Raw genomic sequence first — 22,312 nt, forward strand, 5'->3', positions numbered from 1 at the left:
AGATCACTTTCTATTTGGATTGTAGGTAGAACTGAAAGAAGGAGTGAGTAGGCGTGAGGGTCTCTAGACTGGGCGGAAAACATGACAATGCTTTTGTAGTTTAAACAACTGTTCACTCTTACCCTTAGTGGTCAAGAATCCAGTTATTAATTGTTGAATAAGTTGGGCCATACAGTATATGAATGTAAAGAGAGCCAACGTTCACTGTGGAGTAGATCACATGATGACAAGCTTCAAAAATGTCTTGCAGAACAGTAACAACGATGGTGGGCTATAGCAGAAAGAACTGAAGCTAAAAATCTGGGTTTATATGGAACCTAATAGGTTGTCATTTGGGAAAGTTTGAGCACTCTCAATGTAGGCTCTAAAACTTGGATCCCAATCCCTATAGCATGTAAATTCTTGGAAGACAGGAATCTTATCTGATGGGTTCACTGTTGTCTCCAGTTCTGGCACATAAAGGATAATCTACAAATGTCTGTTGAAAGGCTGAGTGAGTAATCACAGCTTTTCCACTGATTGGCCATGGGAACTTGGGGTAGATCCTTCAATGCTCTGAGGCTTAGTCTTCTCACAGGTAAATGAGAATATTCTATTTAAATGGTGCTATAGGGATGAAGTGACAATGTGTGAAATTCTGAACCATGGTAGGTGTTCGATAGTTTAGAAAGAGGTGGTAGGAACTTGATGGTTAATTATTTTTCTAACTCCTAGTTCATTTGTGAAGTTGCCTCTTGCCTTGCTGGTTGTTTGTCTAAAAATTGAAGATAATCTTCACGCTCAAAAGACCCAAACCACCCTGAAACCTTCTGAGGAAGGGTTTTTAAAGGCAAGGTGAGGACGAGGGTCGAAAGGTGCCTGATCGGCTTGTGGACATTCTTCTGATTGGTTGGTAGTGCGGTAACCGGGTGGTATTTCGGGAATCAACGTCATCAACCTTCTGGTTCCAGCTAGTCTGGGATCTATGTGCTTACGGCCAGCATGCGGTAAAGGGTAACTTCTTCCACCTGGTGGGGGTTTTAGTATCTGCAAATCAGCTCAAGGGTATAGCTCAGGATATTACCTGTAACCCCCGAGGAGGAACTAAAGGTCCTTGACTTTGTTTTATGGCTATACTATGATGATTTTCTCTTGCTTGACTATTTTCCTTTGTTTCTGCATTGTCTCACTTCACTGATTAAATCTGCTCTTTGGAACTCAGGGAGGCTAAAGCTTTTTTACAAACAAGAGGGAGAGGACACGGGGTGTGTTGTGGTTAGGAGGGGAGTCTGTTCCTGGGAAGGCCTCGCAGGGTCCTGCTTGGTTTCAGTAGGACTGAGTAGCTGAAATTTAAATTTTTAATTAACTTAAGTTGAAATAGCCACATGTGGCTAGTGGCAACTATATTGAACAGCAGAGATGTAGGATATTTTTATCATCACAAAACATTCTCTTGCACAGGGCTAGTATGGATGGTTCTTAAGGCCCCTATATCTGATGAGTTCATCTACAGAATGGATGTAGATAAAAAGAAGAACAGGCCAAGGACTGAGCCCTGGACAACAATACCATTTAGAAGTCTAGGAATAAAGAGGGAGTAAGATAATAAGAGGCAGTGGCCGTTGAGTTCAAGTGATCATATTGTCATGAGAACAAGAGAAGAAAAAGTTTTAAGAAAAAGGATAGTACTCCAATGGATACAGAATTGTCCATTAGCCTTAGGGAGACGCAGATTTGGGGGAAACCCATAAAAAGCTACTTCAGAGGCACGGTGAGGGACAAAAACCCACTTAAGTTGGATTGAGGAGAAAAGGATGGTGAGTAGTGAAGTGAGTGTAGACAATTTTTCAGAAGCGTTCTGCCATGAAGGGAAACAAAACAATAACTCAATTAGAAGATGAGCAAAAGATATGAAGAGACATTTCACCAAAAAGGATACACAGATGTCAGATAATTAAATTATATGCCCAACGTCATTAACCATTAAAGAAATGTAAAATAAAGCCACAGTAAGATATCACTACACCTTTCAGAACGGCTAACGTAAAAAATAATGACAACATCAAATGATGAGGGTGCAGAGAAACTAAGTCACTCATACATCCCTGCTAAGAATGTAAACTGGCGGTTTCTGAAAAGCTAAATGTGGAAATACCATCTGACCCAATAACTGCAACCATGGACATTTATTCCAGAAGAAGAACACTAATGGCTACACAAGAAGGTTCTTCTTTATTTACATGAATATTTATGGCAGCTTTATTTGTAATAACCCCAAACTGGAGAGGACTGAGATGTCCTTCAGAGGTTAATGATCAAACAGGTTGTGGTACCTCCATTCCATGGAACAATACTAAGCAATAAAAGCAAACAACGGATACGTGCAACTTAGATGCATCTGGAAGGAATTATACTGAGTGAAAAATACCAACCTCAAAGGTAGCATGCTGTGATGATTAATTTGATGTGTCAACTTGGGGCCACAGTACCCAGACATTTGGTTAAACATTATGCTGACTATTTCTCTGAGGGTTTTGGAGGAGATTTATATTTAAATCAGTGGACTTTATAAAGACGCAGACATAGAGAATGGCCTTGAGACACCAAGGGGGAAGGGTAAGCTGGGACGAAGTGAGAGAGTGGCATGCACATATATACACTACCAAATGTAAAACAGATAGCTAGTGGGAAGCAGCCGCATAGCACAGGGAGATCAGCTCAGTGCTTTGTGACCACCTAGAGGGGTGGGATAGGGAGGATGGGAGGGAGATGCAAGAAGGAGGTGATATGGGGATATATGTACACGTATAGCTGATTCACTTTGTTATACAGCAGAAACTAACACACCATTGTAAAGCAATTATACTCCAATAAAGATGTTAAAAAATAAAATGAAATGAAAAAAGAAGTAATCAGAATGTGACTTGAAGGGTTTACAAAGTGAACCCTAAAAAAACAACCACACAGAGCTGTTTCACGCAGCCCAGAGGGGATCTCTGGGTGATTCTGGACACTGGCGCACCTCACTGAGAGGCCCCCATCCGGACAACAAAGCGAGAAAAGCCTGACTATCCCACAGCCAGGGAAAAACGAAGACGCCTTCATGCAATCGGACCCGCAGCTCCTCGGGTGGGCGCTAAGGCAAACTCTCCTGAGAGGTCGAAATGCATTATCAGTTCTCCGGAGGCTAAATCCCAATGCAATCACTGGAACAATTCCTCCACCCTACAGCCGGAGATAAAGTTTCAGCCATCCCTAAAATGTGCAGAGATTACTTATTTCTGAGTAAGAGAACAGGAGCGGTCTGGGCTAAACCAGAGGAAACTGGTCTAGGTGGCTTAAGGTCCAGCGTCCCGGTTAAGCGAGTGGCAGGGCGTGTTTCCAATGAAGAAAACAGCTCCCTTGCGCGCTGTGCGCGCAGCTCCAACCCTGCAGGAGAAGTTAAAGGCTCCACGGCCCCACGCAGCACTCAAGGCCATCTCTTAAAAGGAAGATTCAAACAACAAAGGTTGGTAAACAGAGGGAACTATCATTTTTGACAGCCGCACAAAGACTTTCTGGCAGAGTTTCCTGTCACTGGAAAATGATTGCTAAGGAATCGTCTCCTGATTAAATACGCTCAGACAATTGGTCGTGCGCATCACCAGCTGAAACTGGAGCAGAAAGCCAGGCTGTGCACTAACAGCAGCGCGGCTACCTGGGGTCTTTAAATTCTGATTTCAAAACTGCTCCCCAAAGCTTGACTCTGCAAGGGAGAGTGCCTTATGTTATGATTCAATGGGTTAATCCATGTAAAGCGCTGAGAGCAGCACCTGGCACTAAACAAGAACTCAATAAAGATTAACTATCTTTGTTAGTAATATTCATTCATGCCTTTCCACTCAGAAATTACTGTATTGCTGTTTATGGTTACGTTTCTCTCTCCTTATGCATTATGAGCTCCAAAGTGTCATATTTATATCATGCATCTCAGAGCCTGGGACTGTGCTGGGCTCAATAAAAGTTTGTGATTTGAATTGAATGATACTCACTTGCATTACCTTGCAGAAGTGATACAAATGAAAAGAGTGGGGAAATCAAAGACAAATGAAATCTGAGCCTCCTTTACCTCCTCATTCTGTTTCCTCATTTATGGGGCTGTTCGTTACATCTTCCCTGCTGGACACTGGTTCCAGCTGAGCCTCAGTGGAACCAGTAACACGGTTTGCCAGGCACAGTTCAAGCTCAACCAATTTTGATGTCACCTGCCCCCACCCCCACCCCGAGACTGGACATAGTGGAGGATGTGCAGATGGGCACAAGCCCAAGCCCTGGGAGATTTATTTGAGAGCTCCACTACTGCCTCCTTCAGGTGCCTCTTGACATACACCGAACCAGTAACTATAACAGCAAAAACAAGAGCAACCAACATTTGCTGAGCACCTATTATTCACCATGCTAAACACTTTCATATATTACCACATTTAACCCAACCAATAAACAAAGTGTATATTCTGTTATTTTCATTCCATCAGGTGAAAAAACTAAGGCACAGAAAAGTCACAATGAGCCGCTTGTTTAAGGTCACAACACCAGTAAAATGGTGAGATTGAAACCCAAGTTCCTGACTCTCCAAACGCATTCAGGTAACCACTCAAGCCTACAGTGACCTCTGGCCACACAGTCCAGCTCTGAAGCGCAAAGCACCACAGAACTGTTTCTCTGCAGGGCAGTGCATGTGCCTCCCACGCACCTGTCTTTCTTTTCCCCACGGCATAGCATGGCAGCCCAGCTTCTCTCATTTTCGACAAAAGACCCCAAAGATTTCTTTTTTCACCTGCCCCTGGTTACTGCCCCATTTAGAACGTGCCTTAAAACATGACCGCCTCTGGTTTCTAACTTACGCCTAAGGGACCTGCTCCCATTTTCTTTCCTGGTGGAACAAAGGCATTGAAGCCACAAGTCACAGAGGCAAAGCATTTATTGATTGGATTCCCATCAATATTCGCCCTCTGCCCAGGATTAGACTTGGCCTCATGCCTTCTTTGCTTTGCTCCTCCTACTCTAATGTATAACTAGTCTCAGGAAGCTGGAGGAGGACAGTCAGGGACTGGCCACTGTATCTGCCACACTCACTACAGGACTGGGAATTAAGAGGAGGACTCCAACCCACAAAATGACAGAAGATAAGGTACAGTCGTATTGTGTCCATTTGAGGACATGAATAGGGAAATCTGTTGAAGTCAGTGAGCATGTTGAGGATTTGGGGGATGTTGGGTGTAGCTGTCACAGATCAAAGCTACTTCTCTTGGCCGACTGATAGTTTGGCTGCTAAAAAAATCATATTTTTTATTCAGTAATTGGGACTTTAAGGATATTTGCTCTCTTTTCTGACTAGTCTGTGTAATGTTTTCTCGAGTGGTACTACATAACCATATTATGGAAGGAATGTGCAAAAAGAGGCATATTAACCCAAATCTAACTAATCGTGAAACGGATCTGAAATCTTCAAAAAGATCAATATTCGAAAAACAAGGGGTAGAAGGCCTGTTTTAGATTAAAGGAGACTAAGAAGAACTGATGACCAAATGCAACAAGTGATCTTAGATGGTGGAAGGAAGAAGAAAACAGCTCTAAGGGACAATATGGGGATAGTGAGAAATTTTGAAAATGGTATAGTAGATAATGTTTTATAACTATTACATTCTTGGATATGATAATGGTATTGTAATTATGTAGGAGAATGTCTATGTTCTTAGTGAGTACATACTGAAGTATTTAGGAGTGAAGTGACACAACTATCTGCTACTTATTTTCAAATGATTCAGACAAAACAACACACACACACACACACACACACACGGAGAGTTAAACAAATGTGGTAAAGGTTAACCATTGGTGAACATAGGTGAAGGTTATGGAGTGTTCACTGCACTACTCTTTCAACTTCTCTGTAGATATACTTTTCAAAATAAAAACTTGAAAATAAAAAGGGTATAGTGCTGTTGCTGTCTTCTAAGTATCCCCCAACCAAATGCACCCACCTCTGCACACAATCATACAAGTGGGTAAATGCATGTTAGAGTAGGACCTCTAAGTTCTGATCTGGTGTAACTTACTCTGCTGAGCCATCTTTCATGTCAGTAAGTGACAAGGCTAGGAGCACAGGCTTTGCAGTCAGGGACCTGGATTTGGAGTGTGCTGATACTACTTACCTGCTGTGATACTGGGGTTAAGTTATTTAACTGGCCTATCCACTAATTGAGATTTTAAGGATATTTTCTCTGTTTTCTGAGTAGTCTGTATGATTTTCTCGAGTGCTTTTCTCTATTGCAACAAATTAAGAACACATTGGGATATAACATAAGGATATAGTATGGGATATACAGGGATTATAATAGTTCTCTACTGTATGGGTGTAATTAAATGAGATAGTATTAGAGAAACTCAGATGACAAACATTTTAATGTCAATAGTTATGTATTTATATAATGTGTATTTAAGGAATAACTAGGATTTCATGATTTCCTATAACAGCCCAGGATACAGCTAAAGTAGTTAAAACTTTAAAAATAGTATAAAGACAAATATTAAGTTAATAACTATACAGATGGTATGTAGATTTGGCAAAAATTATGAAGGTAGTGTTCAAACAACTGAAGTTTGGTAGATATTGCAAAAAGAAAGGTGCTTAACCACAGTGCCTGGCACATAGCCTATGATCAAGTTTTATATAGAACTATCCTTAAATTCCCTTAGGGGCCTTTAGAAATTGTGTTGTAGTACTTCTCTTGAGAATTAAGGAATTGCCTAAAAAGGGAACCCAGAAAGAATGAGAACTGATGTAAAGCACAATGTTATAGCTTTGTAAAACCACCCAGACTTTGAAAGAAGTGAACTAAGCATGAGACTGAGGGTTAGGAGACCTGGGTTCTCACTCTGGATATGCCCAGTAATGCACTGTATAATTCAAAAGACTTGGACTCAGATTCTTCAACTGAACAAGGAAGAGATTAGCCTAGAATCCATTGCTCTCAAAGGTCCCTTTCAGCTTGAAAATTCTATGGCTTGAGAAGCTCCTGGACTTTTCCAAAGTTGGGTGCAAGATCGCCTTTGGGTTGGTGTACATAGTATTTTGTAGAGGAAAGAGTACAAGCTCTGCTCCCTACCTAGTCAATCAATAGATGCTGAAAATCTGCCTTTTTGTTTAGCAGTGGGAGTTTAAGATGAGCTCTGGTTTCCAATACAAGAGTATCGTTATTCATCAGCTATGTGTGTTGGGCATACCACTTCATCTCTGAGCCCTGGTTTCCTCACCTGTAAAATGGGGATAATTTCATGTACTTTGCAGTAGTGTTGTGAAGATTATTGGTGATTTCTAAAAATTTGACAGGTGGTTGTTTGGCAAGAGTGATAAATGAGATGATAATGATGTGATTAAAGATCAGTTGGTTTTTAGCCCTTTCACTATTTATAGGAAGACCACAGTATGTATCTTATTCAGCCTTTGTAACAAATCTATGCATTAACTATTATTATACCCATTTGCGGGGTAAAGAAACTGAGATTTGGGGATGCTAAGGGCCTAGCTGGGACTCTTCCAGGTTTTCTGACTCCCAAGCCTACTTGTTTTTCCTAATAGACTCCATCTGATTTCTAAGCCACAAAATAAACACCACATTTGGTTTTTTTTGTTGTTTGTTTGGTTTTTTTTTTTTTTGCGGTACGCGGGCCTCTCACTGTTGTGGCCTCTCCCATTGCGGAGCACAGGCTCTGGATGCGCAGGCTCAGCAGCCACGGCTCACGGGCCTAGCCGCTCCGTGGAATGTGGGATCCTCCCGGACCGGGGCAAGAACCCATGTCCCCTGCATCGGCAGGCAGACTCTCAACCACTGCGTCACCAGGGAAGCCCCACATTTGTTTTATGTTAAGGTTCAGCCACTTGCCCATTCTACTCTTCTACATTTATCCAGCAGCATATTTTTAATTGGATATAGAACATAGTTTCTTTAACTTAAAATTATTAAGCTCTAAATGAAGACAGTCTTTCTAAAAGTGCATGCTTACTACCTTGTTACCTATGAAGAAGTTGAGAGAAAAGGCTTGAATATCTTCTGCCACTTGGTGGATATATGGCCTTTAGATGAGTTCATTACCCTTTCCATATCATTACCTTTTCCCATATGTAAAATGGTATAATAATTTCCACCTACAAGGTTGTTGAGAGAACAGGCAAACCATTTAGAACACAGAGCCTGGACAAGAGTAAGTTCCTCTCTAAGTTCTCACTGTTTTCACTAGCTCCTATGTACCTATCCTTGAGTCAACCTTTTGGATATTAGATTGAATGAATGGAGGTTAATGGGCCAATTCAAACTTAGTTGTTTAGTAGTTTTCAGAAATTTTCCCTCTCATAAACAAAACTTTCTTTGACCAAGTCTAACCACAAAGAAGGTTAACTACAAATGTTATCTCTTTTTATTTCACAATGGAAAAAGAAATGATGGGAAGCGAAGAGCCAGTTCAAAATGGAGTTCAGAGAAGGAAATCAAACCTGAAAATAAGAGGTACAAAACAAAAAAGAAAATGCAATCAAACAGTTCCAGAGACTTTGATATTTGGTATGATCACTTTGGTTGGGAATTCAAGTGGCCCGATTAAAATAAATGAGATTGCTCCTTATCTGACCAACTGGGTGAAATTTCTATCTCAAGGAGTTAAAGTGGGGAACTTCAGGCCATGGGTGGCAGTACCAGAGCCAACGCTGAAAAAGAAGCCAGGGAGACCAGAGGACCAAGACTTTAAGAACACCCTAAGATTTCTAAATGTTTAAAACCTCTCTTATGTCCTTCACAGTGGCTTTTTTGTTATCCCTATAATGTGAGAAAGTGATCTTAGGGGCAGCTCCAATATTTCTATAGCAATGACTTAGAACAATTTAATTGGAAGGTAATGGGACAGGAGTTCCAGAGATCTATGTTTGAAAATTAACTTACACTTTTGTCAGAGCAATGAAGGAACAGCTAACACTGTTGTGACTGAGACTGTCATCTGGAGTGGAAAAGGAAGGCTGATGGAGATCACAGGGGGCCAGATCTGCTGCAGACACCACCCTCAGCCCCAACTTCCATCTCTGTAACACCACTGCTCACCATTGCTCACCAGTTGGACTCAAAATAAGAAGAAAGGAGCTATATGCTTGTCTGGTGGGGACAGGAAGAGAGAGCCAGCAGAGAGCAGAAGCCCAGGGATGGAGTGGGAGGGGCAGTCACTAAGACACCAAGTGCTGGGAGACTCTGCCACGGAAGAAAAGGAGATGCAGGGATGAAACTGGGCAAGTATGTCGTAGCCCTGGGCTTGGTGTTGGGTAGGACCTGAGGTTCTTCTTCAGCTGAGCTACAGATGAGCAGTTGAGTAGCCTTTGTTTGCCCTTTTTGATTTTCATCAGAAACCTCACAAAAGTTTTTTATTTTATTTTATTTTATTTTTTGCGGTACGTGGGCCTCTCACTGTTGTAGCCTCTCCCGTTGCGGAGCCCAGGCTCCGGACGCGCAGGCTCAGCAGCCGTGCCTGGATCGCGGCACAAACCCGTGTCCCCTGAATCGGCAGGCGGACTCTCAACCACTGTGCCACCAGGGAAGCCCTCACAAAAGTTTTTTATGGGTGTGTGAGGAAGGAGGGGATTTGTGTGGTGAGTGGTGGGAAAATGGAAAATGCACTTGGAACTGGTCATTGTTTGGTGATTTGCTTCAGCATCACAATCGGCAAATCCTATAAATATGTGCACTCTTAGTTGTTTTTTTTTCAATTTAGAAAGATTAGGATCCTAGAGTTTCAGACCTGTTTGGCTTGTGAATGTTTGTTTCTGATCAATGAGAAATGTAAAATAACCAAGTAATTAAAAGCATAAGTTCTGGATCCAAATCATTATTCTATCAATACAAGTTACTGGCTGTAAGACTTTAACTAGTCTAGTTATCTATAAAATAGGGATACTAATGGTACTGTCATGAGGACTGTGGTTGGCAGAATAATGGTCCTCAAAAGATGTCCACGGGACTTCCCTGGTGGTCCAGTGGGTAAGACTCTGTGCTCCCAATGCAGGGGGCCGCGGTTCGATCCCTGGTCAGGGAACAAGATCCTGCATGCATGCTGCAACTAAGAGTTAGCATGCTGCAACTAAAAGATCCCGCATGCCACAACAAAGATCCTGGGTGCCACGACTAAGACCCAGTGCGGCCAAAATAAATAAATAAATTAAAAAAAAAAAAAAAAAAAGATGTCCAGAACCTGTGAATATGTTACCTCACATAGTAAAAAGGGCTTTACAAACGCCATTACCGTTATGGACCTTGAGATAGGGAGATTCCGGCTATGAAGATGGAGGAAGGGCATGACTAATCAAGGAATGCTGTAAAGCTGGGAATGGCCCTTGCTTTACAGCCAGCACAGACCCTGGTCCTTCAACCACAAGGAACTAAATTCTATCAGCAACCCAAATTTTCCCCTACATCCTCCAGAAAGGAACACAGCTTGCCAACACTTTAATTTTAGTCTGATGAGACTAGTGTCAGACTTCGGATCTACAAAAACTGTAAAATAATAAATTTGTGTTATTTAAGCCACTGCTTTGTTTGGTTATTTGTAATAGCAACAAGAGAAAACTATTACAGGTAAATGACATAATACGCATACAGCCATGAATGGCATGCAGTAGGCAAAATAATCAGTATTAGGCATTGAAGCTCTGTTTGCATTGCACCTACCATCAGATTGTCCAGATTGTAGTAATGGAGATTATCAAGAAGGGGGTTAAAGCCTGTTTAAGGTGCTTCTTGGTCCCCTCATTACTAATGATGCTATCTGTAAATGAAATTCTCTGTCCTTGGAAACAGCTTAAAGGGAAAAAGGATTTAAGGAGAAATCACCAACCAAGTGAATGGAACCAAGTGAATGGAACCTCTTAGCTTTGGCTGCCTGAGCCACTGCGTTTTAGATGTCTCCAGTTCCGTTTCAGAGGATAATTCAAAGTCTCTGGTAATCCCACACACCATAACCATACCGTGTGTGTGTATTTGTGTGTGCAAGCACTCGCACATGTGCAACTTTTTACATATATTTTATTTATAATTATTTTACTATTGATTACTAATAAATAACTATATATGTATATATGATTTATATCTAATAAATACAAATGTGAATTATATAATTATATGATATATACGATATTATATATATGCTTCATAGTTATATGATATTATATGGTTCTTTGGAGATATATATATATCATATTAGCATGCAACTTGGGTCAGCTTTGATGTCTTGTCTTTCAGGGAACAAAGTTACTGGGAGGGAAAGTCTATATAGGGGCCACCTGCAATTAATTCTGAATTAGTAGAAAGAGAGGGAATATACAGATTCCCAATCATCACCCCAGAGATTCCAATCCACTAGTAGATCCGAGGTGAGCCCCAGGAAGCTACACATGTAATAAGCTCTTCAAGTAAAGTCTGGTTTTAGGACCACTAGACAGTAACTTCAAGGGCTCTCAGGGTGGTACTGTGATAATACTTTGTTGATGATGACACTGTGAAATTTCTGATCTCCAGAAATTTAATTGGGGAATAAGGAGGTCTGGTTAATTAGCTATTCTTCATGCTGGAGTAGGGGGATTTACAATTATTTGCCAACTGAGAGAAAAACTGAAGATTAAATAGGGAAAGTGGCTTGGGTCACATACCCACTAAGTATCAGAGTGGGAACTAAACGCTGTGTTGATATGACTCATTAATTCATTCAACAAAGTTCCTACTATATCTCATGTCATGTACTTTAAAATTTCAAATTACATAATTATACATGAAATATTTTCCTTACAAAATGTATAATAATATAAATAAAAGAAAAATACTCTTTTACCCCACCTCTCCAATCTCACATTCCTCCTCAAAGGTCAGCCTTTTGGTGTTTGTTCTTCAAGAAAATATTCTATGAGTTACATAAAACACACACAAATCAAATAGCACTTAGGTTTAAGTCTTTTTTTTTTTTTAGGTTTAAGTCTTTTTAAAAAAAGAATGAGATTTCACAATTTCCTTTGTCACTTAACAAGTCAGTATATAACAATCACATTATGCTAACTGATGCATAATGTGTTGTACGTACCATGATGTATTTGAATCTATTTGGCCATTCCGTTGAATGACATTTAGGTTCTTCCCACAATTCTTGCTATAACATGCACAAAAATGCCTCAGATATCCTTACATGTGACTCTGTATGCATGATCTGATTTCTCTAAGATGGTTAGACATGTAATTGTAAGTTGAAAGGGATGGATGCTCTGCCACTTTCTACAGTCTTTTGTAGCTGCATGAAGTTCGGGAGAAAATAATATCCCTTAATTCACAACTCTAGGTTCAACAAGTTGCAGATCCTGAAAAGTATTTTACCTAGATGTTGATGTGGGTTGTGATGCCTCTTAGATGAGTTTTGAGGTGTTTCTGAATCATGGCAATGTCCAGGAGAGCTCCCTATCTCTTTGTTACTGGTGTCTTATTTGACTTTTCAATGATTTTTAAAATTTTATTTTAAAACTGTTTTTTTAAAAAAACAAAACAAAAAAAACTGTTTTTACCTTGGCAGTGTCCTTTAGTCAGCAGCAATTCTAGTTGACAGTCCTGATTTTGAAGCTTAAAAGAATATATACACACACACATATATATATATATATATATATATATATATATATATGGAAAAGGATGTGTGGTTTCTCCCCTGGACGAAGCTGTCCCAGATTTTTGCTGCTTTAGCAGTGTAGGGGAAATGAAAGGTGCCCACAGTCCCATATGAATGAGCCCTGCCAGGAGCATAGGGCACACAGTGAATGAGTATCAAGGGGCAAGAACCAGCCAGTGGAGCCTGTCAGAAGTCCAAGCTGCAGAGTGATGGGGCGATGGTAACTGGAATTGCCTGGTGTTTCCCAACCCTGTGTTTCATTCCCCACAGGTCACCAGGACCTTGGTTTTTACTGTCTTCACTGCCGTGCTGGGTTCCTTCCAGTTTGGATATGACATTGGCGTGATCAATGCACCTCAACAGGCAAGTGAGACATGCCCAAGTTCTCTTTTTGGTAATTTCTAACAGTGACAGAAAGGTATCTGCTCCACATCCAGAGAGATAAGGTGTGTCCACGCAGGGAACACGGGATAATCCTGGTCTTCTGTCAGGTTCCACATGTGTGGTTCCAAGGCTGATAACTTGGCCTTGACTCCTCACTTTAAAACCCTCACAGAAAAAGAAAAGAGTAATAAATAATCCTTGATCTCTGATTCAGCTATTCGCTGAGCTCACAGAAAACTCCAGCTAGAATACCACGTGCCTAAGGATTTTTTAAAAAAAATTTAAGAGCTGATTGAAGCATACATTCAGAGCTTCCAGACGCACAGATGAAAATGCCAGGGAATAAGAGGAAACAATGGAAGGATAAGGTTGTTTCAGTGCACAAACATGTATTGAGCACCAACTCACTGTGTGTCAGGCACTAACATATGCTCTCCCCCATTTGACTCACCCAACAACCTTATTATGCCCATTTCTTGTCCAGATTAAAACATTTTGGAACCCTGCAGGGGTGGGGAGTAGGCAGGGGAGGGGATGGAATTGGAAGAAGGAGATCAAAGGTACAAACTTCCAGGTATAGGATAAATAAGCACTAGGGATGTAAGGTACAACATGGTAAATATAATTAACACTGCTGTATGTTATATATGAAAGTTTTGAGACAGTGAATCCTGAGTTCTCATCACAAGAAAAGAAAACGACAAGCAAAAACATTTAGGAGCCCTAAGACTAACAAGATTCTAGTCCTTCCCCCTACTCCTGTGTCCCATAGGTGATCCAAAGTAAAATAATACAGAACCTTTAAATAATAGTCAACAAGGCCAACAACGTTTGGGTTTTCTCCATGTTGACTATTTGAATGGGTATTTTTTTAAAATATTGAATAATTTCTATCATTCTTCTCATTTACTTTGTGCATCCCTACTCTGGTTTCCAGTGAATAGACAGGAGAAGGATGTCATTTTTCTCAGATCCCACAGCCTGTAAGTGGGGAAACCAGGACTTCGTTCCCTCTGCTCTGAATCAGACTGTCAGGTCGTTTAGGGTGGGATTGATGTCTTATTCTTCTTCCTAGCACCAGTGCCAAGCACAATGATTGATGCAAACAAAAAAGCGTTTAGTGAATGAAGAAGAGAGAGAAAGAGACAGAGAGAGAGAGAGAGAAGAGAAGCTAGGGGACGGGGTGGCATAAGGTGATGGTACAAGCATTTGTTCGGTGCCTTCTATGAATCCATCATATTTCATCTGCTTCTCTTATGACACTGGACTCCAAGGAAAATGTAAGAGACTACAGGGTGTGAACGTGTGAAATGTGTACTTGCCACAGTCCATCTGCTGAAAAGCGTTGCTCCTTGAACTAAAAGATGTGCTCTGGTTAGGTACCACATAGCATCATGAGTGTGGCAGCCCTTCCCAAGGCTGAGAGACTTGGGGAATAACTCTGGGGGCCATATTGTTTTTTCTGTGGGTGATGACAACACATGCTAATTTAACAGGATTCTTGAAATTTGGAATTGGTAGAACCTTTTCTCTTCTTGTGGGAGAAGTTTTCAAATCCTTATTTAAAGCATCCTCTTCAGTCTTGGAGGGAAAATTAATCTAAGGTTTCCCCTCCTCCAATCCAAGTCCTAGAGCCAAACCTAAACACAGAGATCCCCCACCGGCATCCGGCTTAGTGCGCTCTCTATAACCCCTTCCTTCTGTATGGAAAGAGCTGCTTAAACACTATTACGTAAGAAGAGTCATTCAGGCCCATTTGTTTTTATTAGCAGAATGACATTTGGAATTGTTTTAGGGTATTTTAAAGTCACACTTCTTTTTACGAATATGAAAACTATGCATGCCTGTTGCAGAAAGTTTTAGAAGAAAAAAATTCATGATTATTCATGTAGAGCTAACTGCTGAGAACATTTGGGATATTTCCTTTCAGCCTTTCTTCTGTGTATATTATCCATATAGAGTGGCCTTCCATGAGGTAAATGTCTGCATCAGACTTCTTTTATTGTAAGAGGATATCATTCTCTCCCTCATCAGCTGATTTTACCACATAGGACTTTGCCCAGGACTGGCAACCTAGGGCAGCTGCGTTCCAGGTCCTTGTCAGAGGTCCTCCCAGCTCATCGCTGCTGAATAGTGACCAACTCATCCAGAGGAATGACACAGACGGAAGAGAGCCTGAAGGATGTGCCTTTACTCGATTATACTTTTGTTTGATCTTTACCTCTACTGAAACACATTATAAAATATGGCACTGTGAAATCTAGTTTTGAAATTGTTTATTCTGTTACATACTGAACTCTGTGAGGACCCGTACAAGAAACTTCCTTCAGGTCTCAATACCTTCTCAGGTACTACTGAGTTGTTTTTGATCTTCAGAATTCACCAGTATATATGACTGTTTTCCTCTCTTTTCACTGGCTGCTAGGAAGCTTATTAATAAATTTAGCACTCACCTAAAGCAAGGATACAGCACCTAGTGTTTGAATTTGTATACCAACTTTATTTTGGGCCTCATCTTTCCCAATCTTTATTCTTATACCTACTTTTATGTTTCTATTAAAATATTTACAGAAGCCAATTAAAATCCTGCTACGCAGGGGTAACAGTGGAGTGAAAATATATCTTTTCAACCTGCAGGATATTTTCAATTTGGATAGTTGCCAACCTTTAAAACTTGAAGAATTTTACATAAAAATCCAGATTTCTGGCTTCTCGTTAAAAATGAAAGGTCATAAATAGACATTTCTCCAAAGAAGATATACAGATTGCCAACAAATACATGAAAGGATGCTCAACATCACTAATCATTAGAGAAATGCAAATCAAAACTACAGTGAGGTATCACCTCACACCGGTCAGAATGGCCATCATCAAAAAATCTACAAACAATAAATGCTGGAGAGGGTGTGGAGAAAAGGGAACCCTCTTGCACTGTTGGTGGAAATGTAAATTGATACAGCCACTATGGAGAACAGTATGGAGGGTCCTTAAAAAACTAAAAATAGAACTACCATATGACCCAGCAATCCCACTACTGGGCATATACCCTGAGAAAACCATAATTCAAAAAGATACATGTACCACAATGTTCACTGCAGCACTATTTACAATAGCCAGGACATGGAAGCAACCCAAGTGTCCATCAACAGATAAATGGATAAAGAAGATGTGGCACATATATACAATGGAATATTACTCAGCCATAAAAAGAAACAAAATTGAGTTATTTGTAGTGAGGTGGATGGACCTAGAGACTGGCATACAGAGTGAAGTAAGTCAGAAAGAGAAAAACAAATACCATATGCTAACACATATATATGGAATCTAAAAAAAAAAAAAAAAGGTTCTGATGAACCTAGGGGCAGGACAAGAATAAAGACTCAGACGTAGAGAATGGACTTGAGGACATGGAGGGGGGAAAGGTAAGCTGGGACGAAGTAAGAGAGTGGCATGGACATATATTCACTACCAAATGTAAAATAGATAGCTAGTGGGAAGCAGCCTCATAGCACAGGGAGATCAGCTCGGTGCTTTGTGACCACCTAGAGGGTGGGAGGGAGGCGCAAGAGGGAGGGGATACGGGGATATATGTATACATATAGCTGATTCACTTTGTTATACAGCAGAAACTAACACACCATTGCAAAGCAATTATACTCCAACAAAGATGTTAAAAAAAAAATTAAAGGTCATGCAACACTAGTCTCACATTGCAACTTCCTCCTTTAGATGGGACCAATAAATTCTGCCAACTCACTATTACATTCTCCAAATTACAGACAGCATTTCAGTCCTCTAGTCATCAAGATTCTTCTTGCCTCCTTCACTTGTTTGTTCCTGTCTGGTTCCTGTTGGCACTGGAATTTGTGACCTCTGTTTTATAGGATATGGTCAACTGAGACAACTATATGCGTTAGTATGTGCCTAACACACATAATTGAGATAATCCTGTTTAAACACCTAACAAATATTTTAAAGGAAAAACAAACAAAAAATATACAGAATGTTTGAAATATTGGAGCTATTTTTCTTTATTTTATCTCCTTAGGTAATAATAACCCATTATAGACATGTTTTGGGTGTTCCGCTTGATGACCGAAAAGCTATCAACAGCTATGCTATCAACAGTACAGAGGAACTACCCGCAAGCCCATTTCTAGGGGTCCCAACACCAACCCCTTGGGCTGAGGAAGAGCCTGTGGCATCTGCTAGCCTCATCACCATGTTCTGGTCCCTGTCTGTGTCCAGCTTTCCAGTTGGTGGAATGATTGCCTCATTCTTTGGTGGGTTGCTTGGAGACCAGCTTGGAAGGTAGGCAAATTTCATAAACAAGCAGAAACACAGAAACTTCAGTATTTTGGGTGTCATAATTTGTTTAGAAAGAAATCATCTTTCCTTTTGTGGAATAGTTTCAGAGTTGTTTTTTCAACTCACGACCCTATGAGTTAGGTTGGTATTGGACAAAATAATGGAAAAATCTGTTGCAACCATTGGCTTAATAGTGGAGGCATTTGCAGCAAAAGTGAGTTTGGTGTGTATTTCTAGATAATCACTCTGATTCTCTGACTTTGTAACTTGTAAAACATATTGAGAAACCACCGCACAAATGGTTTACTCAGGAACTCAGTGGGGAGTCAAGCGTGGAATTTTTAACCTGGGAGTCGATTGCTGGCTTCATCAAATTGCTCCATTTCTCAGACATCCAGGTTTTCATTTTCAGATTAGAATTTGACATTTGGATCAGTCAGGTCCTAAGGTCCAGTCAATACCCCCGCTCCCAGTTGCCCAATATACTTGGCGTGGGGTTTCTAGCTGCTGCTCCTTTTATCTCAAAGCCCCAACAAAGGGCTGAAGCAAGTGGTGTCTCCATTTCTCTACTCTGGTTTCTATTATGTGTTTTGGATTAAAAACATCAGTGGAACTCCTTTACACTCAAATTTCATTTAGTCATGTGATGTACTAAAGCTCTTGGATCCCCCCCACCCCCACAGAGAGGAAGTAAAACAGAAAATAAAACAGTTATTTCTTTAGATTTATTTTCTGCTCTTTGCATCCATCTTTTATCACTTTTTATCTCATGATAAAAACATGCAAATATGGAAAATTTAGAAAATGCAAAACCTTTGAAGTTCTAAATGATATAGGCAATTATCTTAGTAATACTGGATTACAATTCATTTAACTATTTTTTAAAATATTTATTTTTTGGCTGCGTTGGGTCTTAGTTGCGGCACACAGGATCTTTGCTGAGGCATGTAGGATCTTTTTTGTTACGGCACGCAATCTGCTCAGGTTTCTCTCTAGTTGTGGCGTGCGGCTTTTCTCTCTCTCGTTGAGGTGCGCGAGCTCAGTAGTTGTGGCGCGTGGGCTTAGTTGCCCTGCAGCACGTGGGATCTTAGTTTCCCGACCAGGGATCTAACCCACGTCCCCTGTATTGGAAGGCGGATTCTTTACCACTGGACCACCAGGGAAGTCCCTCATTTAATTAGTAAAATCCCTACTTTTTGTTTTCTTGGCCACGCCACATGGCATGCAGGAATCTTAATTCCCTGACCGGGGGTCGAACCCGCACCCACTGCAGTGGAAGTGCAGAGTCTTAACCACTGGACCACCAGGGAAGTCCTAAAATTCCTACTTTAAATTATAATTTTCCCTCTTTGGTTATTAAATTCTGATAAGTTCTTCCTCTTGTACTGGAGCTTTTATATAGTAAGACTGTAAGAATTTCTCTTAAGTAATGGGTAGCATGGTAATGCAAGTTTTATTCTTACTCTTATTTGAGAGGGACTTCCTCTACCATAAAAGAAAATGGTCAGTTCTTCAAATTTTTATCAATTTACTGGTGTTTAGCTGATCTTTAAATCAGTATCCATAAATTATGCAGGTCATTAACTGGCTTTAATTATTTAAAAAATTTAAAAATCATTTCAATTTGCACCAAGTTGGTTTAAGCAATAGTTGGAAATTTTTCTAGATTAATTATGTCTAAAATAAATAAAATTAAGCAAAGCTAAGTTAAATATTTAAATATGGATAGACCAACTCTTTTAGCAGCTTTTGACATTTTATACTTCTTCTCATCACTGAGGAAAAAATTTAAGCCCTTGTCCCTCAATTAGAGAAGAGATTCTAACAATCCAGTGACTTACTCTAAAACATTTAATTAGTGTCCCGGTGATGGAATCAGAATGCTTGTCTTCTCAAGTCTTAGGATTTAGGGGCGTCCCTGGTGGTCTAGTGGGTAAGACTCTGTGCTGCCAAAGCAGAGGGTCCAGGTTCAATCCCTGGTGGGGGAACTAGATCCCACATGCATGCCACAACTAAGAGCCCGAATGCCTCAACTACAGATCCCGCATGCCGCAACTAAAACATGCCACAACGAAGATCCTGCATGCTGCAACTAAGATGAAGCACAGCCAAAAACAAAAACAAAGGTCTTAGGATTTAGCATCAACAATGTCAAACGACCAAAACAATGTCAAGTGACCATTTATCAAATTATTTATTGTGAACTAAAAGTGAGGCTTCCTCCAACTCTCAGTAGAAAAATGATCCTGCTTGAAAATAGCCCTAAAACTAATCATTTTAACTTCAAAATTAAGACAAAGTAGTTCAGTCTCTCTCACAAAACTATTTTTCTAGGGAGATTCACTGAGAACTAACATGATGGTCCTTATTGCCAGGGTCATTGCTTTACTAGTTAAAAGGAAATAAAAGTGTACTTTTCCGTTACTGCTTTAAAAAACATCTTTCCTTGTAATTGTGTTAATAGTCAATAGATGTCTATAGCCACTATTTTGTAGATTTGGGTTCTCAAAGTGAAATTTTACTTAAAATTTAAGTACCAGGGTAAGGTAGGGGAGACCATGATCTGGGCAATCCACACTACCATGAGTGAAGGAAGGTATACACAGCTTGCCTTTGAATATGTTCTTTCTTTTGTATCAAAAATGGAACTCACCAAAATAAAGCATTAACCTTTGGTTTCACACAGATCAAATCCCAGCTCTGTCACTCAATAGCTATGTGAAAATGAGCAAGTTACCTCAGTTCTCTAAGACGTTTCCCTCCATCTGCAATGTGGGGAAAAAAATACCTCCCTCGTGGCATTATTGTAAGGATTAAATTAAAATGAATATAAAAGGTTTAGTACACTGCTTGGCACAAAGTGAGCAGGCAGCAAGTGTAGAAGATGATGATGATGAAGAAGCCTATGCCTACAGAAGTATTTAGAGCAAGATTTAAAGAAATATACTTAGACATATATTTCTTTCTCCCTGATTCAACCATTTCGTGTATTTTTAGATTATTTATTCTTGGCCATTTCTCACGTCTGAGCAGAAGGTGTATAGAGTGCTCCAGCATCCACTGGTGGTAAGGAAGAGGGACTTTAGAACAATCCGGCATTAAAAATACTTTCAGGCTATCTATCTCTTTTACGACTTTTTATCTTTTCCCCGCCTAATGGAATATACTATTAGCTAGCTAGTAACAGTTTCCTAGGGTAAATTATTGAATTTGCCTGCCCTCTGTCCTTGTGTAGAGAAAAAGCACTTCACAGAAGAACACCCTGTCTTTTTCTACTATGCAGTTCTGAAGCTGGTCAGCTCTAAAGCACTCTATTTACCTGTCTTTGGGTAGTTGATAACTTGCATATACTAGCTTGCCGTTACTGCTCTAATGAATTACTACAAACTTAATGGCTTAAAACAACACAAATTTGTTTTCTTACCGTTTTGGAGACCCAAATTCAGTTTCAGTTGGCTGAAGTCACAGTGTCAGCGGGGCTCATTCTTTCTGGAGGCTCTGAGGAAGAGTCCATTTCCTTTCCCTTTCCCAGCTTCTGGTAGCCACTTCTGTTCCTTGGTTTGTGGCCCCCTCCTCCATCTTCAGAGCACATCACTACAAGCTTTATTTCTTTCATCACATCACCTTCTCTTCTGCCTTCCTAGTATAAGGATAGTCGTGATTACATCATTGGGCCCGACTGGATAATCTCTTCAATTCAAAATCCTTAATTTAATCAATCTGCAAAATCCCTTTGCCATATAAAGTAACATATTCCCAGGGTCTGAAGATTAGGGTGTGGACCCTTGTGGGGTACTATCCAGTCCATCACATGGTTTTTTGGGCAATCATTGCAGTATGAGATGATATAGTTTTATTTTCCAGAAAAAAAAAATCTGTTTGGTGTTTAAGATACTTGCTTAGAAAAAGCTAACCTATTAAAGTTTGAAACACTGACATAGAGCATAACAAGATACTTACATTTCTTTGTGGGACAAAAATTTTCACACCTGTTCACTCAAATTCTTTTATTGGCCTTAGCATCGACTGAACTTTGAAGAAGGTTTTTGTGTACCTCACTTTCCCATTTAACAGGAGGAAGAGTATCAGATACCTGCAAATGTCAATTTTCATATGATTAATTTTGAAAATGATGTTTTTGTTGCTATTGTCAGCTTTATTACATATTTTACATTGGTTGATATTAACTCATAGATTCTGGAAATATGCTGGCATACAATGACAAAATACGGATAAGTATAGTTCTCTATGATAAGGCTTAAAGTAAAAGCATGTTTTAATTTACTTCCAAATAATTCATACTACAGAAAACTTAACTTTGAAAGTTCCTTTCATGATCTATATCAACTAAAAACTTGTACCATTGAAAGAAAAGAAAAGGGGTGTCATAAGTTACAACTCCAGAATTAAATTTAGCTATCACCAGGCAATTATTCTTTAAAACAATCAACTTCTAGAAAACTTAATTGTTAACTATTTGAAAAGGTGTCAGAAGTGTTATCTTAAAGCAAACCAGTCATCATCACAATTGAATCATCTCTATCAAAATGTGGAGATCAGGTACCTGCAACCCCAATTCTCCCATTATATATATATTACGTGTTGTTAATGCTTTAACCCACAGACAGATCAAAGTAGCAATCATGGTTTAAGATTCCCCAACTAGCTCCATCAGCAAAATTAAAATATTCAGTCTTAGGTAAAAATCTCAGCATGCTCTGAAAGCAAATAATTTTATCAAGTTTTGATGCTAAATTTATAATCCTTGCTTTTCAAATTTTCAGAATCAAAGCCATGTTGGTAGCAAACATTCTCTCAATAGCTGGAGCTCTCTTGATGGGGTTTTCGAAATTGGGACCATCTCACATTCTTATAATTTCAGGAAGAGGCATATCAGGACTCTACTGTGGTAAGTCATGCA

General features: G+C 39.9%; 1 protein-coding gene and 1 non-coding gene across 3 annotated transcripts in view; one reads left to right on the forward strand and one right to left on the reverse strand.

Moving 5' to 3' along the window:
• Window positions 1-5,085: 5,085 nt before the first annotated feature.
• SLC2A2 (solute carrier family 2 member 2) overlaps window positions 5,086-22,312 on the forward strand; it is a 30,149-nt gene continuing 12,922 nt past the window's right edge. The window contains exons 1-4 of one of the 2 annotated variants that reach the window (XM_027112304.1): window positions 5,086-5,149; window positions 12,970-13,062; window positions 17,132-17,394; window positions 22,176-22,300. In XM_027112304.1, coding sequence (XP_026968105.1) covers window positions 5,135-5,149; window positions 12,970-13,062; window positions 17,132-17,394; window positions 22,176-22,300 — 496 coding nt within the window. In that variant the 5' untranslated portion in view covers window positions 5,086-5,134. Of the gene's footprint in view, window positions 5,150-12,969; window positions 13,063-17,131; window positions 17,395-22,175; window positions 22,301-22,312 lie in introns of those variants that run through there. The other variant, XM_027112386.1, reaches the window with a different exon arrangement.
• On the reverse strand, window positions 18,629-18,701 carry TRNAG-UCC (transfer RNA glycine (anticodon UCC)). The gene has a single exon. It is a non-coding gene; the product is annotated as a tRNA-Gly (tRNA).

Source organism: Aethalodelphis obliquidens, unplaced genomic scaffold (assembly GCF_003676395.1).
Source record: "Aethalodelphis obliquidens isolate GAN/ISIS:26980383/991018 unplaced genomic scaffold, ASM367639v1 scaffold1, whole genome shotgun sequence".
NCBI classification, from domain to species: Eukaryota; Metazoa; Chordata; class Mammalia; order Artiodactyla; family Delphinidae; genus Aethalodelphis; species Aethalodelphis obliquidens.